The sequence below is a fragment of the Phyllobates terribilis genome, unplaced genomic scaffold (assembly GCF_046119375.1).
Source record: "Phyllobates terribilis strain yellow unplaced genomic scaffold, ASM4611937v1 Scaffold_1__5_contigs__length_1240528914, whole genome shotgun sequence".
NCBI lineage: Eukaryota > Metazoa > Chordata > Amphibia > Anura > Dendrobatidae > Phyllobates > Phyllobates terribilis.
Genome location: NW_027362761.1, coordinates 954,300,707 through 954,326,864, shown reverse-complemented (window position 1 = coordinate 954,326,864; position 26,158 = coordinate 954,300,707). Strand labels below are relative to the sequence as shown.

The following is a 26,158-nucleotide window of genomic DNA, read 5'->3' as shown; positions in this document are numbered from 1 at the left end:
AGACAAAGAAGCATTCCAAGGCCATCAGAGACAAGATCGTGGAGGGTCACAAGGCTGGCAAGGGGTACAAAACCCTTTCCAAGGAGTTGGGCCTACCTGTCTCCACTGTTGGGAGCATCATCCGTAAGTGGAAGGCTTATGGAACTACTGTTAGCCTTCCACGGCCTGGACAGCCTTTGAAAGTGTCCTCCCGTGCCGAGGCCAGGCTTGTCCGAAGAGTCAAGGCTAACCCAAGGACAACAAGGAAGGAGCTCCGGGAAGATCTCATGGCAGTGGGGACATTGGTTTCAGTCAATACCATAAGTAACGTACTCCACCGCAATGGTCTCCGTTCCAGACGAGCCTGTAAGGTACCTTTACTTTCAAAGCGTCATGTCAAGGCTCGTCTACAGTTTGCTCATGATCACTTGGAGGACTCTGAGACAGACTGGTTCAAGGTTCTATGGTCTTATGAGACCAAGATCGAGATCTTTGGTGCCAACCACACACGTGACGTTTGAAGACTGGATGGCACTGCATACGACCCCAAGAATACCATCCCTACAGTCAAGCATGGTGGTGGCAGCATCATGCTGTGGGGCTGTTTCTCAGCCAAGGGGCCTGGCCATCTGGTCCGCATCCATGGGAAGATGGATAGCACGGCCTACCTGGAGATTTTGGCCAAGAACCTCCGCTCCTCCATCAAGGATCTTAAGATGGGTCGTAATTTCATCCTCCAACAAGACAACGACCCAAAGCACACAGCCAAGAAAACCAAGGCCTGGTTCAAGAGGGAAAAAGTCAAGGTGTTGGAGTGGCCTAGTCAGTCTCCTGACCTTAACCCAATTGAAAACTTGTGGAAGGATCTCAAGAATAAAGTCCACATGAGACACCCAAAGAACCTAGATAACTTGGAGAAGATCTGCATGGAGGAGTGGGCCAAGATAACTCCACAGACCTGTGCCGGCCTGATGAGGTCTTATAAAAGACGATTATTAGCTGTAATTGCAAACAAGGGTTATTCCACAAAATATTAAACATAGGGGTTGAATAATAATTGACCCACACTTTTATGCTTAAAATTTAATAAAATTCAACTGAGCAACATAACTTTTTGGTTTGTAAGATTTATGCTTCTGTTCATAAAACCTACTCTCGATTGCAGTTTGAAGGCTCTAACTTATTTGCATCTTATCAAACCAGCTAAATCTGCAGGGGGTTGAATACTACTTGTAGGCACTGTATATATATATATATATATATATATATATATATATATATATATATATATATATACAAACATGTATATATATATATATATATATATATATATATATCTCAAAAAAATAAAGGGAACACTTAAACAACACAATGTAGCTCCAAGTCAATAACACTTCTGTGAAATCTACCTGTCCAGTTATGAAGCAACACGACAACTGGTAGAAATGATAGGCAATTAGCAAGATACCCCCTATAAAGGAGTGGTTCTGCAGGTGGTGACCACAGACCATTTCTTTGTTCTCATCCTTTTCGGCTGTTGTTTTGGTCACTTTTTCATTTTGCCATTGCTCTCACCCCTAGAGGTACAGTAGCATGAGGCGGTGTCTACAGTACAACCACAGAAGTTGCTCAGGCAGTGCAGTTCATCCAGGATGGCACATTAGTGCGAGATGTGGCAAGAAGGGTAGTGCATGTGTGTGCACAAACGGTTAGAAACCGACTCCTTGAGGGTGGCATGAGGGCCTGACATCCACAGATGGGGGTTGTACTCACAGCCCAACACCGTGCAGGACGCTTGACATTTTCCACAGAACACCCGGATTGGCAAAGTCGCCACTGGCACCCTGTGCTCATCACAGATGAAAGCAGGTTCACACTGAGCACATGTGACAGTAGTGACAGAGTCTGGAGACGCCGCGGAGAGTGATCTGCTGCCTGCAACATCCTTCAGCATGACTGGTTTGGCAGTGGGTCAGTAATGGTGTGGGGTGGCATTTCTTTGGAGGCCGCACAGCCCTCCATGTGCTCGCCAGAGGTAGCCTGAGTGCCATTAGGTACCGAGATGAGATCCTCAGACCCCTTGTGAGACCATATGCTGGTGTGGTTGGCCCTGGGTTCCTCCTAAAGCAGGACAATGCCAGACCTCATGTGGCTGGAGTGTGTCAGCAGTTCCTGCAAGATGAAGGCATTGAAGCTATGGACTGGCCCACCCGTTCCTCAGACCTGAATCCGATTGAGCACATCTGGGACATCATGTCTCGCTCCATCCACCAACGTCACATTGCTCCACAGGCTGTCCAGGAGTTGACGGATGCTTTAGTCCAGGTCTGGGAGAAGATCCCACAGGAGACCATCCGCAACCTCATCAGGAGCATGCCCAGGCATTGTAGGGAGGTCATAGAGGCATGTGGAGGCCACACACAATACTGAGCCTCATTTTGACTTGTTTTAAGGACATTACATCAAAGTTGGATCAGCCTGTAGTGTGTTTTTCCACTTTAATTTTGGGGGTGACTCTAAATCCAGACCTCCATTGGTTAATAAATTTGATTTCCATTGATGATTTTTGTGTGATTTTGTTGTCAGCACAATCAACTTTGCAACTTTGTACAGAACAGAGTATTCAATGAGAATATTTCATTCATTCAGATCTAGGATGTGTTATTTGAGTGTTCCCTTTATTTTTTTGAGCAGTGTATATATATATATATATATATATATATATATATATATATATATATATATATATGTATATATTTAGACATACATACATATAGTTAGTTAGTACCTAGTAGCACCCCCTAAATACTTTTTGTAGCCAGAGAAGAGTCTTTCAATTCTTGTTTGGGGGATCTTCATCCATTATTCCTTGGAAAATTCTTCCAGCTGTGTGAGATTCCAGGATCTTCTTGCATGCGCTGCTATTTTGAGGTCTATCTACAGATTTTTAATGATGTTCATGTGAGGCCCTCCCTGAGAAATGGGGTTACTCGAAGCCGGGTCAGTGTAGGTGTCTCGGAGTTGCGGTCGTGGCCCGGACCTGGTCCGTGCCCAGGGCGGTCACATAAAAGATTTAATGGGCTTTCAGGTTTGAGTGGTAATTTTCCGACTACGCCACCTATGGTTTCCGGTGATGAGCACCAGCGCTGCTTCAGTCCACTGAGGCCGGTGTTACAGGCAGCTGAGATGGAACGGCTCCCCGCAGGCGGAGCAGGCCTCAGGGCAGTGTGAGGAAGGATGGTGGGTGCAGTGCCGCACAGGAAATAACAGGCTGAAGAGGGGTGTGAAGTCATCCAGGGTTTTTACTCACATTAAGATGAACTTTAGCCGCAAAGCTTCCCTCTGCTCCTCGCGGCGTACTGCGGCCACCAGGAAGGGGGCTCCAGCACTTTCCAGGTAGATCAGGAGCACCCGTCGAGACCCCTCTGGTGTGTGTGTTCCTCTCCTTGGTGAGTTCTCCCACTAAGTCTTCACTTGACTGTTTGTGTGGTTAGAACTAGGTGTAAGGCCGGGTCCCACTGGTTAAACGCAGGTAGAGAGATACAGGTGGCGTATGCCGCTCCGTCCGTATCCCTCCTGGGATCCACTAAGCCTCCGGGCTTTTCTGACTGAGACGTGAAGTGACAGAGTCAGATATCGGGGGCCGGTCACCCCACTTGCAGCAGGAGTCCCTCTGACTAGGCCAGAATAAGAAATACAGGTGGCATATGCCGCTCCGTCCGAGCCTGTCTCCTCTTCTGCCCTCCAGGCCTTCTTAGGTCAGGACCTTGACCGGGTAGAGGCAGTGATTAACTCTGACCCGCTCCCCGTCTCAAGGCCAGAGAACGAGGACCGTGTATCTTCAATAGGCTGCAGGTTCTAGCAGAAGGCCACAATCAGCGATGAAGATCACAATCATAGAATCATAGAATCATAGAATGGTAGAGTTGGAAGGGACCTCCTGGGTCATCTGGTCCAACCCCCTGCTCAAAGCAGGATTCACTAGATCATCTCAGACAGATGTCTGTCCAGCCTCTGTTTGAAGACGTCCATTGAAGGGGAACTCACCACCTCTCGTGGCAGCCTGTTCCACTCATTAATCACCCTAACTGTCAAAAAGTTTTTTCTAATATCTAATCTGTGTCTCCTCCCATTTAGTTTCATCCCATTGCTTCTAGTCTTTCCTTGTGCAAATGAGAATAAAGATGATCCTTCTACAATGTGACAGCCCTTGACATATTTGTAGACAGCTATTAAGTCTCCTCTCAGTCTTCTTTTTTGCAAGCTATCAAAGACCTTGGACCTAAGATGGCTGTAGATTAAATATGAATGGGTAAGTGTACCCTAAAAGTGTGTCCTCCAACCTCACCCACTACATGGTTCCCCCTATCTTTGGTTCCCCCCCATCTCCTATATCCCGGGCCGGGGCAGCACCCTGGTGCATTTAGGCCCCTTTCAGGACAGGAGTGGTGTAGTGTCGAATGGTGAAGTGGTGTACTGAGAGATGCTCCATCCTTACCTGGAAGAGGAAATACCACACCTCTACTGAGGTGCAGTACCCCTGTGGCGACTGAACCCTCAGGGGCGCCACATTCAGATCAGGGGACTGTGAGGGCCATTGTAAAACCTTCAGCTTGTGCATTTTGAGGTAGTTTATTGTGGATTTTGGCCTGTGTTTAGGATCATTATCCAATTTTAGAAGACATCCTCTTTTCAAATTCAACTTTTTTACAGATGGTGCTATGTTCGCATCAAGAATTTGTTTAAATTTCATTGAATCCATTCTTCTCTCTACCCGTGAAATGTTCCCCATGCCATTGGCTGTAACGCAACCCCAAAGCATGGTTTATCCACCCCCATGCTTAATGGTTGGCGAGATGTTCTTTTCCTGAAATTCTGTGCCCTTTTTTCTCCACACATACCTTTGATCATTGTGGCCAAAGAGTTCTATTTTAACCTCATCGGTCCACAGTTTCCAAAATGCATCAGACTTGTTTAGATGTTATTTTACATACTTCTGACGCTAAATTTTATGGTGAGGACACAGGAAAGCTTTTCTTCTGATGACTCTTCCATTAAGGCCATACTTGTGTAGGTATCTCTGAACTGAAGAACAATGTACCAAAACTTCAGAGTCTGCTAACTCTTTCTGAAGGTCTTTTGCAGTCAAAGTCAAGCAGGGATTCTGAATTGCTTCTCTAGTAATCCTACGAGCAGCTCTCACTGAAATTTTGCTTGGTCTTCCAGACCTTATCTTGACCTCCTGTTCCTGTTAACTGCCATTTCTTAATTACATTTCAAACTGAGGAAAGGGAAATTTGAAAACGCTTTGCTATCTTCTTATTGCCTTCTCCTGCTTTGTGGGCCTCCACCATTTTAATTTTCAGAGTGCTAGGCAGCTTCTTAGAAGAACACATGGCTGCTGTTTTTTGCCACTAGGTTAGAGTAGGCTGGGTTTTTATAAAGCTGGGAAATTTGCATCACCTTGCCATTCCTAACGATGAGAGTGAACAAGCCATAACCCTAGCAAGCTAATTAAGGTCAGAAACCTTGCTCAAAGTTATCTGAGCACACAAATCTCCATGGGTGCCCAAATGTTTGAATTGGCCCATTTTCCTTTAATTTTTAAAATGTAAAAAAATTACAATATATATATATTTTTTGCCTAAAATACAAAGGAAATGTGTCATCTTTAACATTAGGCCTTTTAGTGATCCATGAGCGGGATTTTTTTTTAATAAAGCGGTGAACCAGGGAAAGTGTCGGGGAGTGTTTATTTAAATAAAGTATTTTTATGTGTGTGTGTGTGTGTGTGTTTTTGATTACTGGGTTAGTAAGGGCTCCAAATCCTCTGCATGTCATTATACAGTTAACAAAAAAATTCTATAGCTGCTATTTGAGGGCTTTCACTGCAATATTAGTTTGCAAGAACAACAAATCGATATTGTGATATTTTAAACCTTTTCCGCTGCAGCCAGGTTTTTTTTTTGCATGGCAAATTGGCAATATTTTTTGTTCTTTCCAACCACGCCTTCTGATACCCATGTTTTCTTATTTTTTCTTCAACATAGCTGTGTACATCTAAACAGCATGCTTCTGGGGTACATATAAGGTATATAAACGTTTGTATTCATTTTTGGAGGTGGAACTGAAAAATAAAATTATCAATTGTGCAGTTTTTTTAGCAGTCACGTTCTTTTATGTTTATTACTTTTGAGCACAACTACTTTTCATACTTTTTTTTAAAAGTGTTTAGTTTTTTTGTGTCACAGCATAACATTATTATTATTTTTGTTGTTCATAGGAGCTGTGTCTATTCCAGTATAATCTATAATTTATATTGGCATCATATTGGAGTACATATGGTTTTTTGATCGCCTTTCATTTTCTTTTTTTGTGTGGAGGAGTGGTGATGGAGGGATGGGAAGCAGAATGATCAAAACTAATTATATATTTTTTTCTTTTTATAACATTTTTATTTACAGTGTTCACCGTACAGGTAAAATAACATGATAACTTTAATGGGTTGGTTTGTTACATTAGCAGCATTAACAATTATGATCAGTTTATTTATTGTTTAGAATTTTTATGCAATACAAAAGGAATTTTTCTGGTGTATTTTATTACCTTTTTAATACATTTAGGGTACTGCATGTGTATGTATTATTTGTAATATGCATATAGGATGGAAGGCAGGGAATAAAATACGTCTATTAATCTAGGTTTTCTGGTGATCACACACTAGTATGGTGAGAATCTACCCCAAATTAGTAAATTCCTGTGTAACTGTGGTTCTAATTTTAATTGCATAAATCAATATTACACATGAAAATAAGAAACTTTGTAATATATTTTATCAGAGAAATCTACTTTATTCTCCTCCTGGACTTATTCGTGTCACAAGTCTCATCCAAGATGTGGTATTGAATGATGCATTTTTCACAAGTGTCCATGTGAAAAATGCAACATGAACTATTCAATACCACATCTTGGATGAGACTCACCCATACAAGTCTATGGGTGCGCAAAAAAAAAATCAATTCCTATATGGATCATTTATGATTTTACAGATACATTGCAATTCTAAACTCAGGAAACTATATTTGATCATGTACAATTTAAACTGTTGATGTATAAAATCAGATGTCACACGGATGGCAATTGGAGGACAATATGAACGAAAATCATCCATGTTTTCCGGATGAAACTCTGATCATTTTTTATATACTCTTCTGACTTCCGGCCTAGATGTGTTTTTCAGGGGAGCCTATAAAACGTATCCTTTATACTAGGCTACAGTCAAGCCAAGGCCCATTTTCACTGGCGCATGGGTAATCAATTTACAGTGTAGATGATGAGCTTCTTTTTATTGATGATCTCCACATTTCATGCATCAGTGAGAATAATATTAATCAGTGCCACAGACGACAAATGTAAATGATGCTTCGAGCAACATTAAAGGGGTGGTTCCCTTCCAGTAAGTTAATGCCCTCACCTGCAGGTTATTAAAAAGAAATAAACTGAACTGTACTCACCTTTCCCAGGTCCAATGGCGAGTCTCTGCCAATGCTCTTGTCTTGGTGTCTGGCATTTGTTACAGCTCTGACGCTCAGCAGCTCCGCCAGTGTAGACAGAACCCCCCCCTTCAGAGCTGCTGAGCGCACTGATTGGTTGCAGCACTATCATTGTGATGTCAGCGCCGCAGAGAATGTCAGACACTGGGAACGGCCAGCAATCCCAGGGAACTGTTAGAACCTTGCTGTTAGGTTTTTTTTCCTTTGCTGGTCACATGACCTTGTTGGCCTATTTAATCCTGCTCCGCCCTTCTGGCTTTGCTGGACTTCATTGTATATCTACTTTCTAGCTAGCCTGTGCTCTGTGTCTTGCTCTGTTAGTTTGCTTGGTCTACGGACCTCTATGTTCTTTATATTTTGTTTGTTCGTCTGTCTGCTACTATTTCTGTTAGGAGGTGTCCCATATTCCTCCCAGTCCTTAGTACTTGTAGGGATTCCTCCCCCACATCTATAGGTCTTCGTACAGACTAGCTTAGGACTTTAGCAGGTCTGATCGCAGGATCAGGTTCCCTGTTACATCGTAGGGATTCAGCTGAGTCCTATAGTAGGGACAGATCTCCTCTCTTTCCTTAGCTCTGGTAGCAGAACATAACAGTAAGTCCAGCCAGCAAATTCTCTAAGGAAAGATTTTTTTTGTTCCATCATGGTGTCGGTTCAGGATTTGGCTAAACACCTGCAGGGACTCTCTCTGGAAGTGGCCGAGCTCCGTCAGCACGTGAGTAACTGTTCTGGAGCACATTTCTTGGAGCCTAAGGTATGTTTGCCGGATTTATTTTTTGGTGAACATCGAGAATTTTTTTCATTTAAAAATGCTTGCTTATTGTATTTTCGTTTGAGACCCAAGTCCTCTGGGGATGAATCCCAGCGCGTAGGGTTCATAATGTCACTTTTGCGCAAAGAGCCTCAGGAGTGGGCCTTTTCTTTGCAACCTAGTGATACATGCTTCAGATCAGTGGATAGTTTTTTTTCTGCTTTAGGACTATTATATGATGATCCTGACCGTGTCGCATCAGCTGAGACTGAGTTGAGACGTTTAAAACAAGGATCAGGTAATGTCGAAAAATATTGTACACATTTTCGTCGTTGGTCCACTCAAACAGGGTGGAACGATTCTGCTCTGAAAAGTCTATTTCTTGCTGGGCTCAGTGAAAGGGTTAAAGACCTGCTAATTGCTTATCCTACACCTGAGGATTTGCAACAGGCTATGCAATTAGCTATACGGGTGGATAGAAGACTGCGTGCTAGGGTTAATGAGAGCAAATCCTCTGCTATGTCAGTTTCTGGTTATGAGAATGTGTGTACTAACAGTGGTGAACCGATGGAGATTGGATCGGTGGCACCTCGCTCTCAAGAAAAAGACCGTCGTTTTTCGAAAGGCTTGTGTTTCTATTGCGGAAAATCTGGTCATTTGATTAAAGGCTGTGAGCTTCGTATGAAGAAAGAAAAAAAAATGGTCAGTCACGCCCGTATTGCCTGTTTAAATTCCAAGGGTGTATTTTTAGCTGCTTCCACGATTGCTCAGGAAAAATTAATGGAATTTCGGGTGTTTGTTGATTGCGGGTCTACACTGAATGTAATTGATGGGGGATTCGTGGAAAAACTCAATTTAAAACCTGAACCTTTATCATCCCCCATTGCTGTGGTTTCTGTGGATGGTTCCCCTTTGAAGAATATTACTCTCAAGGTCTGTGAATTTCCTCTCACTATTAATGGTGTTCACCATGAGAAATTGGATTTGGTAGTGTTGAATAACTTGCCTTCTCCAGTAATATTGGGTTTGCCCTGGTTAAAATTTCACAATCCTGTACTGGATTGGTCTACCAGTGAAATTAAATCCTGGAGCCATAAATGTTATGACAAGTGTTGTAATGGGCGTATTGCAGCTTTGGATAGGGGAGAATTGCCTGTTCCTATTCAGGATTTTTGGAGAGTTTTTTCTGAGAAGGAATCGCAGGTTTTGCCTCCCCATAGAGACTATGATTGTTCTATTGAATTTGTCCCTGGAGCGACTCTTCCTAAAAGTCGTTTATTTAACCTTACTATTCCTGAGAGGAAGGCTTTGGAGGAATACATACAGACAAGTTTGGCCGCCGGTCACATTAGGCCCTCTAAGTCTCCTGTGGCGGTTGGATTTTTTTTGTAAAAAAAAAGGACGGCGGTTTACATCCTTGTCTGGATTTTCGTGAGATTAACAAAATTACGGTACGCAATCCTTACCCACTGCCATTGATTCCTGATCTGTTTAACCAGTTATTGGGGGCCAAGTGGTTCTCTAAAATTGACCTTAAGGGGGCATACAATCTGTTGCGCATGAAGGAGGGTGATGAATGGAAGACTGCTTTTAACACTCCTGTGGGTCATTTTGAGAATCTGGTTATGCCTTTTGGTCTTACTAATGCTCCTGCATTTTTTCAGAATCTGATTAATGACATCCTTAGACCTTTGATCGGTAAAAATGTGGTTGTGTATTTGGATGACATTTTGATTTATTCGCCAGATCTGGAGTCTCATTGGCGGAGCGTGCGTGAGGTATTACAGTTATTAATGGACAATTCGCTTTTTGCTAAGCTGGAGAAATGTGAGTTCGCTGTACAGAGAATTAGTTTTTTGGGCTACATTATCTCCAGCAAAGGTTTTGAGATGGATCCGGTTAAGGTTCAGGCTGTGCAGGAATGGCCTAGGCCTATTGGTTTGAAATCGATACAGAGGTTTTTGGGTTTCGCCAATTACTATAGAAAATTCATAAAAAATTTTTCTAGTATTGTCAAACCTCTGACTGATCTCACCAGGAAAGGTGCTGATGCGGTTCAGTGGTCTTCTGAGGCCATTGAAGCTTTTGTGTATCTCAAGGAGAGGTTCACCTCTGCTCCCATCCTTATGCAGCCTGATGTTACTAGGCCATTTTTGGTTGAGGTTGATGCTTCCTCTGTGGGGGTTGGCGCAGTATTGTCTCAGGATAACGGGGATGGATTACATCCCTGTGCCTTTTTTTCAAAAAAATTTTCGGAGACTGAATTGAATTACGATATTGGTAATCGGGAATTATTGGCTATTAAACTCGCATTTGAACACTGGCGCCACTTCTTGGAAGGTGCGGAATTTCCCGTTCAGGTTCTTACGGATCATAAAAATCTGATATATCTTGACGCTGCCAAGCGCCTGAATGCCCGTCAGGCTAGGTGGGCACTGTTTTTCTCGCGGTTTAATTTCTCCGTTACTTACATCCCTGGTACTAAGAATGTTAAGGCGGATGCCTTGTCTCGCAGTTTTTCTCCCATAGTCGGTGCTGAGAAAGAGGAAAACATTTTACAAGAAGGTGTTGTGATAGCTGCTTTAGACTCCGTTTTGGAAGATGAGATTCTTAAAGCTCAGGAGAATGCCCCATCTAACACTCCTCATGGGAGGTTGTTTGTGCCTGGGACCTTTAGGAGAGATTTGTTTGTTGAGTGTCACGAATCTCGGTTGGCAGGTCATCCCGGAATCTCTGAGACCAAGAGACTGGTGGGTCGCAGTTTTTGGTGGCCTGGATGGCAGAAGGAAGTCATTAAGTGGGTACGCCAATGTACTGTATGTGCTAGATCTAAGTCCTCACATACTCCTGCTGCGGGGTTGCTTTGTCCTTTGGAGGTCCCCAGTGCTCCTTGGACACATTTGGCTATGGACTTTATAACTGACCTTCCCCCCTCTGAGGGTTTTACTGTCATCTGGGTGGTCGTGGACCGTTTTAGCAAGATGTGTCACTTGGTTCCCTTCATCAAACTGCCCTGCGCTAAAACTCTCGCTAAGGCCTTTGTCAAGGAAATTGTCAGACTTCATGGCGTTCCTACTGACATTGTTTCTGATAGGGGTCCTCAGTTCGTGGCTCGTTTTTGGCGTGCCTTTTGTGACAGGTTGGGAATTCATTTGTCGTTTTCGTCCGGATATCATCCTGAATCTAATGGCCAGACAGAAAGGAAAAACCAGGATGTTGAGCAGTTCTTGCGTTGTTTTGTGGCAGACAATCAAGAGGGGTGGTCTGAGTTTCTGCCACTTGCCGAATTTGCTCTGAACAATCATACATCTTCTTCTGCTGGTTGTTCGCCTTTTTTTTGTTGTTCTGGGAGACATCCGTCGTTTGGGTCGTTCTCCAAGTTGGGATCTGCCGTGCCTGAGGAGGAGAATTTTTCCGGTGATTTGGAAAGAGTTTGGACGGATGTGCGTGGTAATCTTCAGGAGGCCAACAGAAAATCTAAAGACTACTTTGATAGGAAACGACAGGAGGTTTTGTTCGCTGTTGGTGACATGGTTTGGTTGTCCTCTAGGAATCTGCGGTTGAGGATTCCTTCTAAGAAATTGGGTCCCAAGTTTGTAGGGCCCTTTAAGGTGCTTCAGGTTGTCAACCAATCTGCTGTTAGGTTGGAGGTTCCTACCTCCTGGAGAATTAATCCGGTCTTTCATGTCTCTCTGTTAAAAAAAGCTGTTGTGTCGGATGGTGACGCCTCTGCCTCTGTTCCTCCGGTGGTGGAGGACGGGGAATATGAAATTTCTCGCATCCTTGACTCTAGACGGTATAGAGGTAGTTTGCAGTATCTTGTGGCCTGGAAAGGTTTCGGACCCGAGGATAACTCTTGGGTGAGGTCAGATGATGTTTCCGCGTCCAGACTTATCAGAGCGTTTCACAGGAGATTTCCTGATAAGCCTGGTCCTAGGGGATCCGGAGGATCCTCTTAGAAGGGGGGGTACTGTTAGAACCTTGCTGTTAGGTTTTTTTTCCTTTGCTGGTCACATGACCTTGTTGGCCTATTTAATCCTGCTCCGCCCTTCTGGCTTTGCTGGACTTCATTGTATATCTACTTTCTAGCTAGCCTGTGCTCTGTGTCTTGCTCTGTTAGTTTGCTTGGTCTACGGACCTCTATGTTCTTTATATTTTGTTTGTTCGTCTGTCTGCTACTATTTCTGTTAGGAGGTGTCCCATATTCCTCCCAGTCCTTAGTACTTGTAGGGATTCCTCCCCCACATCTATAGGTCTTCGTACAGACTAGCTTAGGACTTTAGCAGGTCTGATCGCAGGATCAGGTTCCCTGTTACATCGTAGGGATTCAGCTGAGTCCTATAGTAGGGACAGATCTCCTCTCTTTCCTTAGCTCTGGTAGCAGAACATAACAGGAACGTGAGTACTGCGCGGTTTGTTTCTCTATAATAACCGGCAGCCAGTGACATTCATTTATTGAAAGGAAACAACCTATTTAACAATTGCAAAAGACACTTCTGATTAGTCGCTAGGTAGTCGCTAGACTTGGTTTCACTTTATTTTCCAGGATAACATTTTTTAGAGGGTATAGAAATGGCTTTACAACTTATTATACTTATTATATATGGGAGTCACTTATTATTGCATCAGTGACAAAACATGTGCGCAAATTGCAACATCTCATTGTCGTAAATGTCTGCTTTCAACAATGTCATCACTGCCAAATAAGTTTAAGCAGCAGCGCCTGACTGCAGGACCAGGGGGAGTTGGAAAAGAATCAGGCATCTTACCGGGGTCTTCCTTTATCTATCCAGATGAAAGAATGAGCAGTTTTGTTGCATCAGAAAATGTTGGGTATCAAAGGTCGTATATCCACAACTTCACTTGGGTCAGAGACATTTAGCCAGAATCAGACATTTTTATGACTTTCGTAATATAGAATGTGAGGTTTTTATATTGGTGTATGGGACTGCATTTTAATAATATGTCACATGATTTGTTTAAGAAAATGTATAGGATTGGGGGTATAGAATAATTTTTTTTTTTTTATTAATCTTAGTTTTTTTAGTACATGTGAGAAGTATGAAAATTTCCAAGCAACAAAACACGTGCTAAAATTGGATTCCTACACCTCTATTGAATATCATAATTAACTACACTTTCAATTGTATAAAATCAAGGCATGGTGTACAGTTATATATCTGGACATATAGTCAGAGGGATCAGGCCTGTGCGCCCTCATAAATTTGGAGCATCTTAGGCGGTCAGTGTACAAGAAATTGAAGTCTACAGCTGCAATGAGCAGGGCATAGATTACAGGAATTGGATGTTTCGCCCCCAGCAATTCACCCCCGGGTACATTTCACCCCCGCACATTTCGTCCCCAGCATTTGGCCCCCAGGATGTTTTGCCCCCGCACATTTCATCCCCGCACATATCGCCCCCAGTTCGCCCCGGTCCGGCGAACTGGGGGCGAAACGTGCGGGGGCGAGTCTTCCTGGGGGCGAAATGATAGGGACGAAATGTGCGGGGGCAAAATGTACCTGGGGGTGAACTGCTGGGGGCAAATTGCTGGGGGCGAACTACTGGGGGCGAAACTTCCTATAACCATAGATTTGCCCTATAATTTATGTCAACTTCTGGCGTAAATTAGAGTAAATCCATTATTATCTGAAGGCTTTGACTCTCATGTTAAACCTGGCCAACTTTTCATGACTTTTTTGAAAAGTGGCATGAGAAGTGAAAAACAGAAATAAGTTACACATTTTTCCGCAAAAATATTGTGTGACTTAGAATAAAAGGAGACCATAAAAGTGGCATACAGTCCTTAATACCGTTCCCCATTATCTTCATTTTGGACTTACTATCTTTCACACTTGCAACTGTGGAGTCTTCTTTTCTCATTGATGCTGAAGATAAACAAAATAGTAACATATTTGATTACAAGGTTAATAATATACTAAAAATAAGATTTAAACTAGGAAATTGTAATAAAAAAATACTGTATATATTTGAATCATAAATTTAGTTGTGGTTTGTCTTCGCAAGATTTCAATATCCAAATATTTTAAATTAGATAGGTCACAATTGTGAAGTGTACTATTAGTATATGCTCCTTTTTTATGTTTGTGACAAATGGAATAGAAAATATTACATTATGTTCTAGCAAATTAGAAGCAATGCTCACGCTTATGACTGCATTTATGAGAATTTTGACAATTGACAAAAGCCTGGGAGGGGCTGAAACGTCTTGTTGAGTTCTGTGGATTGCCATTAAAGAAACATTTATCCAACACGTGAGTGCCGGGGCTATTTATTCTTTGGTTTATTGGATTCCCCTCGTGCACCAGTTGGAGACATGTAGTGCCGACTAACATTTGGATTGTATTTATGAGATGTCTTTCACTCCCCTTTTCTTCCTTTAATCAGAACCTCCACAATCCTTTACATGGCAACTAAAGATGAGAAAAACTATTCACAGAACAATAATCATGCAGCCATATTGGTAATCCATGGTAGCCAAGACCAGAGCACTGCAAATTTTAAACCACCTGACAGCAGCCTGGGTTCCTCTTCCAATTTGTAAGCCCCAGCAACGTCATGATGTGTTTCAAGCCATTACGTCATGATGTTACAGGTCCTACTAATCAGATTAGCCGCCCAGGATGCCGACGAGTACTAGGATGTTCACATTACTCTGGTCCAAATGCCACAGTGTGCAGCCATTGTCATTGGACCAAAGTCTTGAGAATCATTTTGCTTATCTATAGTGACAACATTCTTCTTTTTTGCGTGACTGTCCCATAAATCAGATCTTAGATAAGATGCGCAGTGCAAACAAGGGTCAAACACTAGTCAGCCAGCAATTTAATGATGCTGGTTATTCTAAGAGTGAGAGGGCAGACATTTCATACGTTAGTAGATATTGCTCCCATCCTAGTTGATCCTAGTTTCCCAATGTCACAAGGCCATCCATCCATTGTATTACTTAAATGTAGACGAGCTGGACAACAGCTATCAATAGTCTTGTTCTACTCCTCACAACATCTGGACTCATGATAAGGTGACCGTTATGGCACAGCGGGAGGTGGAACTGATCTCCTTGCATTTGCAACTGGATTTGGGGTATTCAAGGTAGTTGACTGCCACTTCTTGAAGGGAACGTGCACTTTGGCTGTTTATTTGGGGGTCATTTGTGTTTATGAGAAGTTGTGCATTTTTTGGCAATTACGCCTTATCGCTCATTGATCCCTGAAGCCCAAAGCGTGATACCATATTTTCTATCATGATTTTACCTTCATTTAGAGACCACACATCGCATAGTTGCAGTCTTCTATTCTGGGGTCTTTGTGCTACAGCCCCACAGAGGGTTTTTCAGCGACAGAAAAATATCCCTATCGTTCTCTAGCACATCCTGCCCCTAAAAATACGGATCCCATCATTACCGGATGTATGGCACTTTAGTTATTCCATATTTCGTATCGGAGTCAAAAATCATGCCTTTTTTTAAACTCTCTTTGAGATTAAACGAGCTATTTCCTCCATCCTTCCATCTCTGTCCCTATGCTGGTAGGTGTCAATGTATCCCAGGTCTGTGTTAAGAGGAAATGCATTCATATGTTAAGTGGGTCCTGTATCCTTCTCTTTGTGCCAGCAGCTGGCTAATTAGCCATTTTTCCTGTGTGCTGAGACTTGCACACAGGAAAGGGAGGGGCGAGGGTGGTTTCAGAGGGGGGAGAAAGGGTTAATATTTTCTTAATATCTCCCTGACATTAATATCTCCCTGACATCTCCCCCTCTTTGAGGTGGCATAAGGGGTGATTTACAGATCGCCCCTTTAAGACCACCTCCTGGCCCACCCTTCCTGCTGATCTGACAAGCCGCGGACCCAACTTGTCCGCCACCCTGACCGACGGGGGATCCAGCTTTCCGATCAACCTGACCGGTTTGGGATACCTTTTCCCCACACCTCTGACAGGCAATGGGTACCTTCCTCCCATACTACTGACACACAGGGCGACACACATCTTTTACCTTGCCCGGCTGTGGGGCCTACCCTTCCTGCCATCATTTTTACCTCGGGAACCTTGCTCACTAGGGGGGAGCTACTGTATGACCGGCCCTGTCACAGTCCATTGTGACACTGGTCGTCAGCACGGAACCACTTTCCCTATGATCCCCGTGTTTCTCCCCATCCCTTCTCATCACCTCTGGAGCCGTGCTAGTCATGGAGCAGCTACCTTTGACCATGTCACTGTCTGGCATGACACTGGTCACCCGCATGGGATGACCTGCTTCCTGGTGTCCGTGCCTGCATCCCTTGCCCCTAACATTTATGCTGGCTCGCTTTAGGGGATCCTCAGCAGCCTCACCCTGCGGGGTGAAGTGGCTGAGTTCTCCTTTACCACAACACACATTTTTATTATGCATTACATCGACATTATTGACAGTGGCATTACATGATATGTCAGACCTGGGAAGGCTGTCAGGGATGTATCAGGCAACCAACCGTCTCAGATCAGTCCCCAATAGAACATTAGTGGGGAGATTCTCTGACACCCCCACTTCCCTTAACCCCCTCCCCGCACCACAGTCCAGGAAAACTCGGGCCATCAGTATGGGACAGTGAACACCCCCAAACCCAGTGACAGTCAGGGTCTCCCCAGGAATGAGTTCCTCTGGTAACACAAACTCAGGGCGGATGAGGGTATGTTCTGCGCCAGTGTCCTTAAGGCCAACCGTAATGGTGTTGCCCACTGCAACAGGTTGTAAGTTCTCCTGGGCCCTTCCAATCGCCCCACCCACAAAAAGAATGGCTTCAGTAGGCCCTGAGGCCTCAGGTGTGGGGTCCATCTTCTGCCTCTCCGGTCAGACAAGGCTGATGTGACCCGTTTGGTCATAAGTATAGCACGGGAGTCAAATGCAGTCCAGGTGCAGGACCTCTTGAGGCGCTGGCTGGCTGGAACACTGGGGGTGGTTGTTGGCTTACCCCCTTTCCAGCTGGTGGCGGCTGACTTCCGCACCTCTGTTGTGTGGTTGGCCTCAGGCATCTGTGATCTGGGCTGCTTTGCCGGCTTCCTTTAGCTCCCGGTAAAGCACAAACTGTTGCACTTCCACTGGGCAAAGACGAAGAAACTGGTCCTTCACCATCAGATTCTTCAGGTCTTCAAAAGGTGGTGACTGACAGTCCTTGGACCCACTGCTCTAAGTTGGTCCTGAGCCCATCTACAACGTCACTGTAGCTGTCATATGGTCCACGTTGGAGGGCTCTGAACTTTTTCTGGTAAACCTCTGGAGACCAAGTCCCCATCCTTTTCCATTACTAGAAAAGGCTCAGGACGGGGTTTAAAGCTGTTGGTGCTGTTGGACCTACGGGTCTGTGTGATGGAGGTCTGCAGCTGGATTCGGGCTAACTCCAGCTGGTGCCGCTGCTCATCTGGCCACTTTCGCTCAGCAGCCTCTTGTTGCTTTGCTCGCTCCTGTCGGTCAGCTTTGACCTGTTACTCTGCTCTCTCCTGGAATTTCAGGATCAGCTGCAGTCGTCCATCACGATTGTCTGCGGCGAGCAGCTCCAAGGCCATCTGCAGGTGGGGGGTCCAGACTACTCTGGCAGCAGGTATGGCAGGCAATCACAGGTGGGACCCCTGCAGCAGCGCGATCCGGGCCTTGGCTGGCCGCCCCATCATCAGGGCTCTGCTGTCGGGCGGGTACTGCAGCACCTTGCAACAGTTCAGCAATCATCTGGGTCTTGGTTTTGCCTGTGGGGTCAATCCGTCCCAGCTGCTCACAAAGAGCAGTGATAGTGTCCTCTGACTGATGGTGATACCAGGGCTCTCCACGTGTAGCCATCGTTGCCAAATAAAAGATAGGACAGAAAAACAAGAGAAGGGGAGGGGATGCAGCCGCTATACGTACAGTAATGACCCAGATAAAAAAAAAAATTAAATCACTGAGTCTGATTTCTTAAAACTCTGCACAGAATTTTCGCAAGAACTGAGCATGTTTTCAGTGACAGGAATGATTGCTCAATACGGCCACTGATGTTCTGTAATATCCCACCGCTGCCACGAATTTGTCAGGTATTCCACAGCGATGGCACCGGGGAGATCATGAAATACCAGGCAAGCGACAAGTGAGCGTATGGCGTCACACCTCTGGATTCCAACGCATGGAATATGTGTTTACGCCCTCCGTACGGTCACATTCTGCTTCACGATAGCCAAATTATTAATATTATTCGCTGCTCCCACCACCCGAGTTTGAAATATAATACAGGCCTGGCCGGACGCCTGCGTTCTGGTAGCGTATGGTTTCGGGGAGGGGAACAACTACAGGACAAAAGAAACAGGACTATTAAATTTTATATTTAATCAAAAAGGGAGGCAGTGTTAGGAAAAATATACAAAGATTTTACAAAGAGGACAATAAAATACATAAGCAGTTGCACAAAATAATAAGGATTAAAGAAGACAATTTACTATACGATCGCTGAGATGATTCAGTATAGGGGGAGGGGAGACGCTCCGCTTAAACTGTTATCGAACAGGGTCCTTCGCTATGATAAACTTCTACTCCTGGACAATGAACATTGATCAATCTTCCTTTGGCTCTCTTATGCCGAAGGAGGAAGATCTGCCCACACACCCCCTGTGCTGACATCACAGGGGCTGGACTCCACCCTTCATGTTTGTATTAAAAACTTGGTTTTTGGGATAACTTATCGCTCGTTGATCCCAGAAGCCCAAAAGTGATACCATATTTTCTATGATGATTTTACCTTCATTTAGAGACCACACATCGCATAGTTGCAGTCTCCTATTCTGGGTTTTTTGCGTTACAGCCCCACGGAGGGTTTTTCAGCGACAGAAAAATATCCCTATCATTCCCTAGCTGACCCTGCCCCTAAAAATATGGGTCCCATCATTACCGGATGTATTGAACTTTAGTTATTTCATATTTTGCATCGGAGTCGAAACTCCTGCAGTCTTTGTTTAAACTCTCTTTGAGACTAAACAAGCCATTCCTCCTTCCTTCCATCTCTGTCCCTATGCTGGAAGGTGTCAATCTATCCCAGGTGTGTGTTAAGAGGAAATGCATTCATATGTTAAGTAGGTCCTGTATCCTTCTCTTTGTGCTAGCAGCCGTTTTTCCTGTGTGCTGAGACTTGCACACAGACAGTTCCATAGAGTGTCAGCTCTGGTCTCCTGACAAATGATGGATAAGGGAGGGGTGAGGGGTGCTTCAGGGGAGGAGAAAGGGTTAATATTTTCTTAATATCTCCCTGACATTAATATCTCCCTGACAAAGAGTAACAAAAATATTGTGTTACAGGGTTAATAAAACACTAAAAATAACATTGAAACTGGGAATTTTAGCAGTTGCATAAAAGTAACACCATCTCAGATATGAATGATCTAGATGAGATTACCACTTTTAGGGTTCGCTCACATCTGCGTATTAAAAATTGCTCTGATGTTCATCCCGAAAAGTTGGAAGAGCGTAATCAGTATGGTTTACCTTTTGTTATGTGAGTGCTATGCAATGGTGCTTTTTTTTTCTCGCCTAGCATCCGTATGACATGCTTATGCAATCCATACGTAATGTGTTTTTAAAGGGAACATGTCACGTCCTAGTTGCTATGTACACTGACCCCATTAAAATCGGTGGTAGTATAATGATTTTATAACTTTATATACACTTTGTCCTACCTGCTCGTATTCAGTCATAGGGGTGTGATCCTCTCATTCAATCATGGGCAGCACCGCATTCAGTCACTGCTGGCACCGACCATGTATTTGAATACTGCTCCCGGCAAGGTTGCGTCTAGATTGGAGGTGATTTTTTGTGCTCTTCACTTTAGCCACTCCGATCTAGACATTTCACTGCTGAGGAGACTAGATTGGAGTTGCTAGAGTGAGTCCTCAGTAATCCCCTCCGATGTAGACAGTTCAGCACTGACACCACTAGGTTGGAGTAGATTCCAGGATCCTCATACTCACTGCACTCTAGTCGCCTCTATTGGCTTTTTAATGTTTTTCTCATGCTTTTTTATGCAATTGCTCATGTTTTTAATGAAGCAAACATCACAAGTCAAAAATTATTTTTTTTTACACTGTTATATAATTTATGCATTTGGACAAAATTATTTTTTTTCCTGATTAATGAAACTTACATTTTTATTGTCGCTTTATGTAATATAAAAAATTCCCCTTATCGCGGATTGTTCAGTTTTGCCAGAATGTGACTCCTCCCATTTGTCCACAGTCCTGTCCGCAGCACCGACATTGTGAAGAGTGGGCGGAGCTCTGTGGGGAGAGGCGTAAAAGAGCGCCCCCGACAGTCACCATAATGTACAACACAGAAGTGGCAAATTATTACAGGAATGTCTAAGGTCACTGGAGAACACTGCTGTTATAATTCACAACACTTTTGAGCTGTACATTCTGATGATTCTGTCAGATGCGCTCCATCACTGGCTGAGACTTGTGAACATACAGGAAAATTTGAATTCTATCAAAACTGAACAATCAGAGCTATGTGTAATATTTTATATTACAGAAAGAGACAATAAAAAACTCACTTTATTAATTAAAAAAAAAATTCACAAAGTGGCCGAGCTTACTCCCTCTCACCCTTCATTAAAGGGGATATCGGGGACTTTATGAAAAACAAAAAATGTGCCTAAGTATTAACAGGCAGATAATTGCTACTTACTTGCCTGTTGTGAGGCGTTCTTCCCCGGCACAGAGCCGTCACAGTCCGTTCCTGTCGGGAAATCAGCTGCCTCTGCTGACGGGGTAGTGCGTGATGTCCAACTCATTCTGATTGACAGCCTTCTCCCCCAGTTAGACAGTGGGAATCCAGCTGTCAATCAGAATAACTTCGTCAGTCTCGCCCTGTCAACATAGTGGAGCGGAAAAGAAGCCTCCGCTCTGTCAACGTGACATCAGCAGAGGCAGCTGAACGACAGGAACGGATATCCCCTTTAATGAAGGGTGAGGGGGAGAAAGCTCGGCCACTTTGTGAATTTTTTTTTAAATTAAAAAGTGAGTTTTTTTATTATCGCTTTCTGTAATATAAAAAATTACACATAGCTCTGATTGTTCAGTTTTGATAGAATTCAAATTTTCCTGTATGTCCACAAGTCTCAGCTTGTGACGAAGCAGCCGACAGAATCATCAGAATGTACAGCACAAAAGTGGCATAAATTATAACAGTTCTCCAGTGATAATTTATAATATATATACAGTACAGACCAAAAGTTTGGACACACCTTCTCATTTAAAGATTTTTCTGCATTTTCAGGACTTTGAAAATTGTACATTCACACTGAAGGCATCAAAACTATTAATTAATACGTGGAATTATATACTTAACAAAAAAGTGTGAAACAACTGAAAATATGTCTTATATTCTAGGTTCTTCAAAGTAGCCACCTTTTGCTTTGATGACTGCTTTGCACACTCTTGGCATTCTCTTGATGAGCTTCAAGAGGTAGTCACCGGAAATGGTTTTCACTTCACAGGTGTACCCTGTCAGGTTTAATAAGTGGGATTTCTTGCCTTATAAATGGGGTTGGGACCATCAGTTGTGTTGTGCAGAAGTCTGGTGGATACACAGCTGATAGTCCTACTGAATAGACTGTTAGAATTTGTATTATGGCAAGAAAAAAGCAGCTAAGTAAAGAAAAACGAGTGCCCATCATTACTTTAAGAAATGAAGGTCAGGCAGTCCGAAAAATTGGGCAAACTTTGAAAGTGTCCCCAAGTGCAGTTGCAAAAAACATCAAGCGCTACAAAGAAACTGGCTCACATGAGGACCGCCCCAGGAAAGGAAGACCAAGAGTCACCTCTGCTTCTGAGAATAAGTTTATCCGAGTCAACCGGCCTCAGAAATCGCAGGTTAACAGCAGTTCAGATTAGAGACCTGGTCAATGCCATACAGAGTTCTAGCAGCAGACATATCTCTTCAACAACTGTTAAGAGGAGACTTTGTGCAGCAGGCCTTCATGGTAAAATAGCTGCTAGGAAACCACTGCTAATGACAGGCAACAAGCAGAAGAGACTTGTTTGGGTTAAAGAACACAAGGAATGGACATTAGACCAGTGGAAATCTGTGCTTTGGTCTGATGAGTCCAAATTTGAGACCTTTGGTTCCAACCACAGTGCCTTTGTGCGACGCAGAAAAGGTGAACGGATGGACTCTACATGCCTGGTTCCCACCGTGAAGCATGGAGGAGGAGGTGTGATGGTGTGGGGGTGCTTTGCTGGTGACACTGTTGGGGATTTATTCAAAATTGAAGGCATACTGAACCAGCATGGCTACCACAGCATCTTGCAGCGGCATGCTATTCCATCCGGTTTGCATTTAGTTGGACCATCATTTATTTTTCAACAGGACAATGACCCCAAACACACCTCCAGGCTGTGTAAGGGCTATTTGACCAAGAAGGAGAGATGACCTGGCCTCCACAGTCACCAGACCTGAACTCAATCGAGATGGTTTGGGGTGAGCTGAACTGCAGAGTGAAGGCTAAAGGGTCAACAAGTGCTAAGCATCTCTGGGAACTCCTTCAAGATTGTTGGAAGACCATTTCCATTGACTACCTCTTGTAGCTCATCAAGAGAATGCCAAGAGTGTGCAAAGCAGTCATATAAGCAAAAGGTGGCTACTTTGAAGAACCTAGAATATAAGACATATTTTCAGTTGTTTCACACTTTTCTGTTAAGTATATAATTCCACATGTGTTAATTCATAGTTTTGATGCCTTCAGTGTGAATGTACAATTTTCATAGTCATGAAAATACAGAAAAATCTTTAAATGAGAAGGTGTGTCCAAACTTTTGGTCTGTACTGTATATGTATATATATATAACGTAATTACTTTTCAATAAAACAAACCACCTATAATCTCATTTATTCCGGGGCCTCGTTATAACCCCGCACTGCAGTAACTGCATTCTAGAGATGATTACTTGAGGACCTCATTTTAGCCTCCACTGTAGGCAGCTCACTAGTAAGGTGAGTAGAGCGGAGGTGATTTTTTGAGGACCTGGCCGTAGCCTCCACTCTAGACGGTTCAGTACTAAGGTGACTAGAATGGAGTTGCTGGAGTGAGGTCCTCAAAAAATCAACTAAGATTGAGTGGAGATTTGCAGGGAGGGTTGTGACAGTGATGGAGCAGCCGACAGTATCATCATAATTGACATCACAAAAGTGGGGTAAATAATAACAGCATTTTTCTCCAGTGACCTCAGACATTCCTCTAATAATTTGTCACTTCTGTGTTGTACATTATGGTGACTGTCGGGGGCGCTCTTTTACACCCCTCCCCGCGGAGCTCCACCCACTATTCACAATGTCGGTGCTGCGGACAGGACTGTGGACAAATGGGAAGAGTCACATTGTGGCAAAACCGAACAATCAGTGATATGGTGAATTTTTTATATTACATAAAGCGACAATAAAAATGTAAGTTTCATTAATCAGGAAAAAAAAGAATTTTGTCCAAATCCATAAAATATATAACAGTTTAAAAATACATAAATTATATAACAGTGTAAAAAAATCATTTTTGACTTGTGATGTTTGCTCCATTACAAACATGAGCAATTGCATAAAAAGGCATAAAAAAAACATTAACATTAACATGTCAGCTGTAGAAATCGCTAACAAAGCAATGGGGGCAGTGTACATAGCAACTAGGACGTGACAGGTTCCCTTTCAAATTCTGGCGCTTTGCCTTCTCTCTTGTCGATTGACCTGGTGTGGTGGCAATTGGAGTAATGAGGCTTGGGATTGAGGTCAACTGTGATTTGAAATACAGCAGATAAACACATATATATCTAGATCACCAGGCCCTGACATATCACCACACCTCCTAGATATCTCACTTAATCTATTATTATTACAGCAATTGTGAGTATAAAACTTAACTTTTAATATTAATATTAAAACCAAACAAGGTATTACATACTAAAGTTAAAATACCTATATGCTCCCACATATTGGGTATCGACTATAAGACTACGGTGGGGGACAAAGAAGCCAAAATAAAGTCCTTATCACTCTGGACCAGATCTAATATATAGACATAACCCATATGCCAGTGGTCATTAAGAGTTCATGTGCACAACAAATATAAAGAACTTCATGGGCTATGGTATATTAAGAAAATCACATGCGTGTCCCCCTATTTTTAAAATCCAGCTAAGGGAAAGCAGACAGCTGTAAGCTGGTCTTACTATCACGCTGGCAAGGGCCAATAACCATGGAGCTTCCCAGCCTATTAATATCAACTCACAGCTGTCAGCTTAGCCTTTACTGGTTATTAAAAAAAGTGATGAGGGGCCCCCCTATTTTTAATACTTTAAAGGCTATTCAGATATTATTACTATATTGGAACCAGAATGGGGTACATTATTACTATATTGGGGACATTACACTATAATGTGGCCAGACTGGGTGGACATTATTACTGTATAGGAGCCATAGACGGGCACATTATACTATATGGGGACTACAGTGGGGGAACATTACTGAAGCAGAGCGACACAGGGGAACATTATACTGTATGGAGAAGGGGACTTTATACCAAATAGGAGACATTATACTTTATGATGGTCACAGAGAGGAACATTATACTCTATGAGGGCTACATAAGGGGACATTATATTGTATCAGGGCAGCAGAGAGGGACATTATACTGTATGGGATCATTATTGCTATATTAAGGTCAGAATGGGGGACATATTACTATATTGGGGAAAGAATGGTTGACATTACTGTATGGGGAACATTAATACTGTATGGGGGACATGCTGGGGGACATTATAATGTATGGGGTGAATTGGGTCATATTATAACTTTAATAGCTCAGAATGGGGGATATTGTACTGAATGAGGCCAAGAATAGGGGACATTTTTACTAAATAGGGGCATTATTACTGTTTTTTTTAGCCAAAATGAGAGATATTACTGTTATCGTAACTCACTACAATTAAGATACTGTAGTTTGGATGAGCTGGACTGCATAGTGAAGACAACAAGTACTCAGCACTTCTGTGAAATCCTTTAATCCATTCACAACATGCGTCGTTCGCAAAGTGTGTTCCCACAAACCTCAAATGAGTATGGTACCACAATCAGGCAGGCTCACTAGCAGATCTGGCAAGATCATCAGTAGGTGTCAGCTATACATCATAGCTGACACCCTGCAGTAACGCCCACAATCGGTGCTGGTATCGATTGCGGGTGTTTAACACCTCTGATGCCGCTATCAATATCAACAGCGACATCGATCGGCTTATAGAGGGAGGGAGCTCCATCTCTGCTCGCATTGGCACAAAGCAATCGCAATCAGGTTGTGCCGATGGTCTCCATGGTGACCTCAGGTCGAAAGATTACCGCAGGATCACCCAGGCATGGTGGCTTGTAAGTTCCTGCCGAGAGCAGGAGCTGACACGCCTCTGGCCTGTTTGCAATTCACTGATCTAATACCCTTCAATGCAAAAGCATTGCAAAATATTAGATCAGAGCTCATGGCAGAGAAAGTTGATGTCCCATACTGGGACAAGGTAAAAAAAAATAAATGTAAAAAATAATTGTAAAAATATAAAAAAAAAAAAATCAGGAAAAAAAAAAAAATCACAAAATATAGAACAAAAAATCAAAAAAAAATTATGGCACCAATAAATCCATATATTAAAGTAAAAACAACAATAAACAAAAGCACACATATTTAGTATTGCCGCATCCGGAACAACCTGATCTATAAAACTGCCACACTAGTTAACCCCTTCAGTGACCACTGAGAAAAAAAAATATTATTTTTCTTTATACTGTCGGATGAAGTGGAATAAAACACGATCAAAAAGTTGAATATAAATAATAATAC

General features: G+C 43.1%; 1 protein-coding gene across 34 annotated transcripts in view; it reads right to left on the bottom strand.

The window, feature by feature from the left end:
- LOC141155441 (uncharacterized) overlaps nt 1–26,158 on the bottom strand; it is a 352,337-nt gene that overhangs the window by 50,035 nt on the left and 276,144 nt on the right. For 33 of the 34 annotated variants that reach the window (XR_012247541.1, XR_012247565.1, XM_073642309.1 and 30 more), the window contains one exon: nt 14,127–14,171. The exons of the other annotated variant lie outside the window; for it this stretch is intronic. Coding sequence is in view for 31 of the 33 variants with exons in the window: in XM_073642309.1 (XP_073498410.1) it covers nt 14,127–14,171 (45 nt within the window). In the remaining 2 variants the exon portion in view is untranslated. The remainder of the gene's footprint in view (nt 1–14,126; nt 14,172–26,158) is intronic. 34 annotated transcript variants of the gene reach the window in all.